This window comes from Pundamilia nyererei, unplaced genomic scaffold (genome assembly GCF_000239375.1).
Source record: "Pundamilia nyererei isolate P.nyererei 1_Seehausen unplaced genomic scaffold, PunNye1.0 scaffold00623, whole genome shotgun sequence".
NCBI classification, from domain to species: Eukaryota; Metazoa; Chordata; class Actinopteri; order Cichliformes; family Cichlidae; genus Pundamilia; species Pundamilia nyererei.
Genome location: NW_005188024.1, coordinates 82,160 through 91,971, shown reverse-complemented (window position 1 = coordinate 91,971; position 9,812 = coordinate 82,160). Strand labels below are relative to the sequence as shown.

At 39.1% G+C, this 9,812-nt stretch overlaps 1 protein-coding gene across 1 annotated transcript in view; it reads right to left on the bottom strand.

Annotated features, from left to right (window-relative positions):
* Positions 1-1,579: 1,579 nt before the first annotated feature.
* Positions 1,580-9,812, bottom strand: part of LOC102192388 (ATPase family AAA domain-containing protein 1-B-like) — a 17,643-nt gene continuing 9,410 nt past the window's right edge. The window contains exons 6-12 of the mRNA XM_005754674.1: positions 9,095-9,184; positions 8,625-8,675; positions 7,031-7,155; positions 6,615-6,713; positions 6,404-6,502; positions 6,217-6,284; positions 1,580-1,884 (exon numbers count right to left, since the gene is read on the bottom strand). Coding sequence (XP_005754731.1) covers positions 1,580-1,884; positions 6,217-6,284; positions 6,404-6,502; positions 6,615-6,713; positions 7,031-7,155; positions 8,625-8,675; positions 9,095-9,184 — 837 coding nt within the window. The remainder of the gene's footprint in view (positions 1,885-6,216; positions 6,285-6,403; positions 6,503-6,614; positions 6,714-7,030; positions 7,156-8,624; positions 8,676-9,094; positions 9,185-9,812) is intronic.

Below are 9,812 nucleotides of genomic sequence, written 5' to 3'. Positions count from 1 at the left end.
AAAAAAATCGTTTTTTATTTGTATTTATTTGTTTAAAAAAGTAAGTGTACTTGTTGTGCAGCATGACCTCTGACTTCACAAATCTCCAGATGTTGCTGTGTCAGTCTGAGATGTAGAAACATCTGTGCGGGTGGAGCCAAATTTCACTTTTATTAGGATGCCTCATCAACGAGCTGCACTCAAACACAGGACTGAGACTGACAGTGATGACAGGACCAGAGCAGATGGACTTAAACAGAAAGCAACGCAGAAACTCTTCATTTCTTCACCAGGCTCTTATTCTGAAACTTTAATAGAAACACAGCACATAAGGAAACACCACGTAGACAAAGCACCTGGCCACCTACACATTACACCTACAGGAGGTTTTACACTGATCTCTCTCTTTGCAGCTAAAACAGCTTCCACTATTTTCTAAATGTTGCTAAAGAATTTAATATTTTGTCTGTGAGTTTTTTGCCCATTCATCCAGAAGAGTATTTATGAGGTCACGTACTTTCTGTCTTTACTCCAGTTCATCACAAGGTTTGATGGGACTGAGGTCAGCACTGCAGGAGAACACACATCAATGAAAGCAGAGCTGTGAGGAACAAGAGTCTACTGAAGATGGTCAGACAGACAGAGATGAAGATGACTTCATGGTTTCTTAAAACAAAAAGTCATCATGTAAACAGTTTGTGACATCTACAGCAGCTGCATGATGCTATCATGACAATCAGGAGCAAAATCTCTGAGAAATGTTTTCAGAGTATATTTGAGTCTATGAAATGAAGAACTGGGGCACAAAGAGGGGGTCCACCTCAATACTGGTAAGGTGTTCCTAATAAAGTGGCCGCCTGTGCGCACTTCCATAGTTAAATCAAAAACTTGAACAAATATATGTGGTTATGTTTGTATATATCGTGGCATTCAGTGTCAGTGAAAACATGTGTGACTGGGCTCTTAATTTAAAGAGCTGAGCACTCCTGATACTGTGTGACGTCACAGCAGGATGGATGAGGTCACTGCCTGGATGTAACACCACCTGTGTGAACAAACCTGTAAAAAGTATTTCACAAATACATGTTGTGAAGTTTATATCTGTTAGTGTGACTTTTCCTCTGTGTCACATACAAAACAGCTTCTGCACAAAGGGCAGACATTGAGTCTATGTTACTGACATTTAAAGAGGCTGTTGTTGCACTTAGGTGCCAGTAGATGGCAGCACCACAGCACAGTTTAATCTTGGTACAGTCACACAGCAATATATGAGGTGCCGTAAGGGACATTATTACTGAAACGCTCTCTGTGCCTCTTCTTCTTTCACACCATCCACATCCCTCATGTATTCATGTGTTTCACCTGCAGAGAAAACAGCAGCTCTCAGAGCAAAGTCCTTCACACACCAGCACAGAAGGAAACTAACAGGTGTGAGTTCTGCAAGTTAACAGCTTCAATTTCTGAACAGTTTCCACTTAGACACAATGGAAACATCTCAGTATTAGCACATAGAAGCGTTTCTCTGCAGTTTCTCAGAGGTGACAAACTCACCTGTGACTGTGAGTTTGATGAAGTGACTGATCTCAGTGTGAACTCTCTTTTATCTCCCAGGGTTCCTCACAGCTACGTGACACTTATAAATCTCAGCATCATTAAACGTAACGTTCGTCAGGATCACAGAAACGTCTCCATCCTTCATCTCTGGGTCCCTCAGCTTCACTCTGCCATAAAAAGATGGATGTTGATAGTTTTCATAGGAGCGTTTGTTCCTGTAGAAGTAGACGTAGCCGTCTGTGTTCAGGTCAGGTCTGCTCCACTTCAACACTGAGATTATTTCATCTGTGGAAATCTGACACTGGAGAGTGACGTCATCTCCAAGCTTCACCTGAACATCCTGCTGAAGAGCTGAAGGAAAAACAAGAAGTTACATTTTTAATATTTAACACACCTCAGTGACCTGAACTCACAGGAACATTTAACATAAAGCACATGGTCTCAGGTGTGGAAACCCCAGAAACATTTTTAGACAGTGAAACAAACCTGCTTCTTGTAATCCGCCCACAGTCATGAAGAACAAAATCAAATATAAGTAACGTAGTTAACTAAGCACACTAGTGATTCAGCTTGAAGAACCGCTCATGATAGGAAGTACATTTTTTTTCTGCATGACATCATCATCTCTGTGGAGGAGTTTTGGGCCATTCTTCTTTACCATGTTACTTCATTGGAATGTTTACACATGCTCGGCCACCACAGCGTCTCAGTCTGGTTGGTTTTTCTGTAGATTTGCTCTTCCTGGAAACACAAAAACACTATTTGATATTTGACTCGTGAGTGTTCAGCTCACAGGCAGATGTGGAAATTAAACACAAAGACAAGAATGAATGAATTGATTGCATTTACATAGCGCTTTTCTAGGCACCCAAAGCGCTTTACATTTCCACTATTCATTCACATTCTCACATTCACAAAAACCATGAACCAGGTCGGTTCATGGTTTTTGCTGTAAAATGTTAAAGTGAAATAAAAAATTTGACCATGTAGTTAAACTCATAAGTAAAAAATCTGAATCATATAAAGGTCCGACTTGTCTGTTTGTTCTATTTATTCACGCTTGACATTTTCACTTTTAATTTCTAAAAGACAATAAAACTTAAAAAGAAATTAATCAAAGTCAAGAACAGACAGAAACCCCAGACAGCTCTTGTTATACTTCTGGCTGTAGGAGTCATTTATTCCTTTGTTGATTAGTTTCTGTTGTCACACATTTGGAAACTAGAGGGCGTTTACCTCCTGAGTTACACACAGGGTCAAATAGCAGTGAGAAACTAAGGTGGATGCTGCATCAAATGTAAAGGCAGCTGGAAAAATTGGCTCGGCAGCATCAGCCTGCATTATAGCAGAAACTGAGAGCGCTGATGGAGAGGTGTGAGACAGAGAGACAGGATCAGTAACTGAGGAGGTGATCTATGTTCCTGAAATAACTGCATCATTGGCCACAGAGCATGAGTGAGTCCTCGGACGATGGCATGAAATACTACCTTTAAAGGAAGCAACCTGCAGTTTCTAACACGACATCCCATGGCAAAAGAATACAATCCATTTTCAGAGTCTGTTAGAGGAAGGAACAATTTTCACTGTTAGGATATAATAAGGAAAGAAGGAGGTAGTATTTAGCTAAGTCAACATATTTGGGATTTTCTTCATGTGCATGAAATACAACCAGCACCATGGAGGGAAGCACTGGCAGAATTAAATTAGAGCAAAATGGATCTTGTTTCGGTGGAGCCTGTGAACGCATCATCCAGATGATTAGAAAGGTGCTGCATTCATTTTAAATCAGGAAAGGCGGGATGATGACGGATGAATCAGACACTTTTCAGTGGAAGTCAAACTGAAGTCACCTGGACTGTTGCACACAATGGTGCCAATGATTATTCCTGTCTTTAAAAGGCTGAATGGCTGCTGAAAAGCTCAAACACACACAACAGGTGCCGAGAGGAGACAGGTGGGAGCTAGGGATGGGTATCGTTTAGGTTTTATCCGATACCGGTGCCAAATCAGTACTTTTGAAATGGTGCCGGTGCTTAAACGGTGCTCAAACCGGTGCTTAAAGAATGAAGAACACAAAATTGGTCCAAAAACTTCATGTTCAGCTGGTTTTTTGTAAAAAGATGACAATGTTAGCCTTTTCTGCAGCTATAAGGGATTTATGGCATCACTCTTGGCTGGAAGCAGTGCTTAAACAATGGAAACAACACAAACTTTGTCCAAAAACCTCTCATGTTTAGCTGTTTTCCACTTCCACATCTCAAACAAGAAGACAGGACAGCCGCATGTAACTACGAAGGTTTTTGCTAGTTCACCTTACATGCATTAATGTAATAACGTGGTTAGCCTACTCAACGTAAATTATACACGAACAACATTAAGCTACTCACGCAGAGAAGAACGGCTGCTGCTGCATCATCATCCGTCATCATTTCTGCTACACTGGCAGGGCTAGGGGCCAGGACTCTATTCTTCGGGTTTTTGGGGGATGTTGCTAACTCCGGGTCCGATAACAGGCATCACACCCGCAGTAGATGTGCTTGGTGTGAGGTCTCGCAGCAAGCTATCAAATACGGCGCATTTCTCGGCTTTAAAAAAAACGCTATAGTTTAGTGTTAAAAAAATGCTCACAGACAGCTGCATGCTTGAGCTAAATAGGCTATAGTAGCTCTGTTTCCCTTCCTCTGATGTGTTCTCATGCAATTCCTGCTCTGAAAATTAAAAACGTCCGTGTCTCTGTGTAACTGCTTAAAAGTGATCATCGATTTAATTCAGCTTCTCCATTTTCCATTTAGCTGTTGTACACAGGGTTTAGCACATTAATCGTTTGTATAGGTTTACCCTATATTTTAACAATGTCTCATAATAAGATGACAGATTTTCAAGCAGGTGCCTCTATGCACTTGATTAGTTTAGTTATTTGCATCATGTACTTCATCTCATATGTCATGTTACTACCATCAAGTCTGCATCAAGCTACCATAAGCTTGATGCAGACTACTTTTAGCAATTATGCACCTCACCTCATAACCGACTAAGGTTAACCCTAACCCTAACCCTTCATGATATTGTTATATTGTTAATTTTGCTATTGTAGATTTATATAGCAGAAATAATGTATTAGAGTATTTTATTTATATTTTATTTTGTATCCACCACGGGCTGCAGGTGATCTGCAGTTTCATCCTTTCCCAAGTTGGAGACATTTTCCTTTTGACACACTTTCCTACACTGAGTGACCTCAATATGCCTTATACATCTCTCTATTTCATGTAATATGTGTTTGTGTCAGTTGTTTACTTTGTTTCATCTTAGTCATTCTAGGCATGGTTTTCATTCCACCTATGTTTCATTATTAAAACCAGTTTATAGATGTTATTCTTGCTGTTATCAGTTTGAATAGCCTGCATTACAGTTAAACTGTAGTTTAATTTAGCCTTTTGTTTAAATTAAATCATCTATTCTCTGCTTGGATGGTTAAATGTGATTGACATGACAGTGGCCAATCAGATGAAAGGAAGAAAAAGGGGGTCAAAATTCGTACTTGTAATTTGAAATTTGAGTGCTGAGTTTTACCCACCATGCGACCGACGCACTCCCGTGCTCGCGAGAAACCACGCAGCTATGGAGCCGTCATGCTCTCCTCAAACCTTTGTTCACTCGCATGGTTATAGAGTCACCCTCTTACTTACTTTGTGTTGTTTCGTGCGCAGTATTGCCCTCTGATCCCGTCAATCAGCATTCATCGAGGAGAAGAAAACAGACGCTATATCACCGGCCTGCCCACAAATTTACGTGCCAGGACTTTTCTGCCTATGCTCCCATGAGTCCTTGCTGACGTCAGACTTCGGCGCATTGTTCCCCTCCTCGATGAATGTAGATTTTGGAATCCTGCAATCGAAGGACCAATTTATGTTGGGTTTATCTAGCCACAAACCCCGCTGGAATACAAGACCACTGCATGACAAAACAAGGCAAGACAGAGCTCTTTGTCTTTGTGCCAATCAAAGCTGAGGAAAAGATCCCTTCACCTGTCCTTAGCCAACTTCGACTGATTCCTTCGCTACAGCCCTTTTTATTGTCAGCAAGCAATCATTCATGAATATGCAATTACAAATACATGTGGCATTCTTAAGCAGCATATCTGAACAACAACTACAGTGTCCGTATCCTGTGAGTGTAGGTGCATGTGTGTGTGTTTCCAGCCATACTATACATAGACATATGACCTCTCAATGAACTTAAACTGTATGCAGAGAAGCAGAAGTAAACGTCTTGCTAAACTATAAAAACAAGAACTTGAAATGGGTCATTTAAAGGTGTGAAGTCTTACAGTTTGAGATAACGAACAAGACAGTCTGGTTTATACATATAATGGAAATTATAACGTCCAGGCTGCTTCCACTCATCTCATGGTACACAAGTGTACACAGACTCTTATCAGACCTAATAAGGATAAGATATTTTATCAGCACACAAATGATTATATATCTAAGCATAAATGATTATATGTTTCTAAGCACAAAAGCAAAAAAACCCCAAAAAAAACAAAAACACTTATTGTGTGCAATTGATGTACATATTTTTTTTCAAGTTAATTCAACAGATTATTTTTTTCAGTGTGCCTAAAAATTAAATAAATAATTACTATGATTTGAAATATGATTATGTACAACATCAGCATGCCATATCTTCCCGCAGTGTTGGACTGGAGGTCATCCTGATTAATCTGACGAATAGGGTCATCTGAAAAACTGAGGGAGAAATCAAACATTCAGCAAAGATTAACGGAAGGCACCATAAATTTGATATAAATGATGTTTTGAAATGATGCTTTGAAATATTATGTAAGTAAAAAATTATTATATCCAACATTGTGCTGTGGCCACCAGGAATCTTGGACTTCTTCATCTTCCTTGTAGCGTTCTGGAGGTCATCCTGGTTAGTCTGACGGATGGGGTCAATTGAAAAGCTGAGAGAGAAATCAAACATTCAGCAAAGATTAGCAAATGGCAACAAAAATTTGGTATAAATGATGTATATGCTTTGAAATATTATGTAGGTAAAAAATTATTATATCCAACATTGTGCTGTGGCCACCAGGAATCTTGGACTTCTTCATCTTTCTTGTAGCGTTCTGGAGGTCATCCTGACTAATTGGACGGATGTGGTCAATTGAAAGGCTGAGAGAAAGAAATCAGCAAACAGCAAGTGAACTTCTGAACTCAAATACCAAATCTACATCACTCAGTTCAATCATAAAAACTGCCTCCTCACTGGGAAAGTAACAGGTGTGTCAGATTCACAAGAAAAAGAAAAAAACATTTCAACTAACTGGCAAGTGTGTGCGTGATTTGTCCTAATGAACATGAAAAAGTTAACTAATATCATCAGTTCTGAATGTTTATTTTATTAATAATTGATAATACCTATATGCATTTTAAAATATGAAACGTCCTGTCACTGCACCCACTCTAACTTGGAAATACTAAACACCTACGTGTCAGAATCCATGATTTCTTGGAAACACAGCAGTGCTGCCTCACGACAAATCTCTTTGAGGTCACTTCCTGAGAAACCCTCAGTTTCCCCAGCGATGTGGCTGAAGTTAATCAGTGGATCCACCTACAAATGAGGAATCAATCAACTTCCAAAAATCTGATCAAGCAGTGTGAGCTTGAATTGATTGTCAGAAGAGTGTGACAAAGTGAATTTTACATGACAGCTCCTGTCCTATATTTGAAATAGCTCTGCATAAGTGTAGCAGAAGAATCGGAAGAACTAGTTTAATTTCATTTCCCTCCACCACTGAACTTACACCATCATTTTCTTTTCCTTAATTACTATTATTTCTCTTTCCCTGTTCTTCTCCTTTTTCATAGATGTCTTTTTTCCTTCCTTCGTTATATTCCTCTCCTTTTCCTAGCTTCTTTTTCCAGTATTCTCTCCTTTTTCCTTACCCCTCTCCTCCCTGCTACCCTGTTTTAGTCCTTTTCTTTAGTCTCTTCTCCCTTTCATTATTTCTTTTTCCAATATTTCCCTCTGTATCCCTTTATTTTTCCATTGTTGCTTCCTTAATGCTTCCTTGTTTTCTTCAATTCCCCCTTTCTTTTCCTCCCTTGTATCCCTATAATACCTGATTTTCCATTTCTTGACCCCTTTTCATTTCCCCCTCAATGCCTTATTATTATTATTATTTTTCAATTCAATTCAATTTATTTATACAGTGCCAATTCACAACAGGGAGGAGGAAAACAAGATGAAACACATGCTGTGGAACAGAGCCAGAAACTAATAACAAGTATGATTCAATGCAGAGAGGTCCACGCATAGTGAGTGAAAAAGGTGATTGAAGAAGAAACACTCAATGCATCATGGGGATCCCTGGCAGCCTACGTCTATTGCAGCATAACTAAGGGAGGATTCAAGGACAACTGGTCCAGCCCTAACTATATGCTTTAGCAAAAAGGAAAGTTTTAGACCTAATCTTAAAAGTAGTAGTAGTGTCTCTGTGTCATCTGCATAGCAGATAGGCATATGCTATGCATTCTGATGATACTGCCTAAGGGAAGCATGTACAGTATAATGTAAACAGAATTGGTCCTAGCACTGAACCCTGAGGAACTCCATAATTAACCTCAGTGTGTGAAGAGGACTCTCCATTTGCATGAAAAAAATTGGAGTCTATTAGATAGATATGATACAAACCACTGCAGCGCAGTACCTGTAATACCTACAGCACGTTCTAATACCGAATTTCCCAGAGGAACCCACCCGAGGGATTAATAAAGTTTTATCTTATCTTAATTGCTTTAATAGGATATTATGGTCGACAGAATCGAACGCTGCACTAAGGTCTAGCAGGACAAGCACAGAGATGAGTCCACTGTCAAAAGCCATAAGAAGATCATTTGTAACCTTCACTAAAGCTGTTTCTTTTTCTTCACTCTTACTTCACTCTTTACTGTTTTCTTCAACTTCCTGTGCTAACTGTATTAAAAGAGCAGAAGAAGAACCATGTTGGTAAAATAATGTAAGATCATAAGGATTAATATCTCAGTCACATGACTTTTTCCCTTCTGCTGTGAACCTACCTTCTCATTTTCCAGGATCAGTCTGAGTATCTGCTTGCGCTGCTCAAAGTTCTGCACGAAAAAAAAAAAAACCACACTGTCAGACAATTTCTGTTGCTGTCATTTTAATGATATATCATTAGACAAGCACAAAAGTTCTTGGGAAAAAAATGTAGCAATGCTTTTCTTTGGGTTTGATGTCTTCTCTACCTTATCACTTCTAATGTGGTGATATTATCTGAGTGGTGACAGCTGCCATTCAGGAGAATACTTGAGAGTCCTGCGCTTTAACAGCAGGCAAAAATAGAAATGACTGTGTGATGATGTTGCCATGCCAGGCAAAGCGATCAATTCAGAGGGTACACTGCTGTGTCAGTTTCCATGTTTGTTTGTTTGTTTGTCTTTCTTTCTTTCTTTCTTTCTTTCTTTCTTTCTTTCTTTCTTTCTTTCGTTTTTAAAAAACAGTCAGACTTATTTTGAAAAGGACATACAGGCAGCTTGATGTGGATCTTGGTGGGCATCCTCCTCAAGATGGCAGGGTCTATGTCCTCAGGACGATTGGTGGCTCCCATAATGATCACCTGACAAAGTACACTTTCATCAGCTTTACACACAGAGGCTGAAACCTCTAGGGGCAAACATCTTAAAACTAAGAACAGTATATCGATCATCTGATTGTTTATGTTAGGATTCACATATAGTGCATACATTATGGAGAGAGAAATATGTCTCAAAAGGGTTGAAAATAGGAGTGGGTTTTAAAAAAGAAATAAAATCAATGCCCAATTCTAATCGATTTTAATTTGAATAATCCGATATGCCAGAATCTCATCTTAAAGCTCACAAAACTAACAACCACCAAACAGTTAAAACAGCAAACGATTAAAGAGCAGGTAGTGTAGTAATACAGTAGTAATACAGTAATGTAGTAATACAGTAATACAGTAATACAGTAATGTAGTAATACAGTAGTAATACAGATTCCATATCAGATTCTCAAACAGTGGGTTTTATCAATTTCTGACCAAAATTAACTGAACTAGGAGCAAAAGTAGATCAAAACTATGCTTTACGTTAGACGTAGGCTGCCAGGGATTCCCATGATGCATTCAGTTTTTCCTTTCCAGTCACCTTTCTCACTCACTATGTATTAACAGACCTCTCTGCATTGAATCATATCTGTTATTAACCTCTGTCTCTCTTCCACAG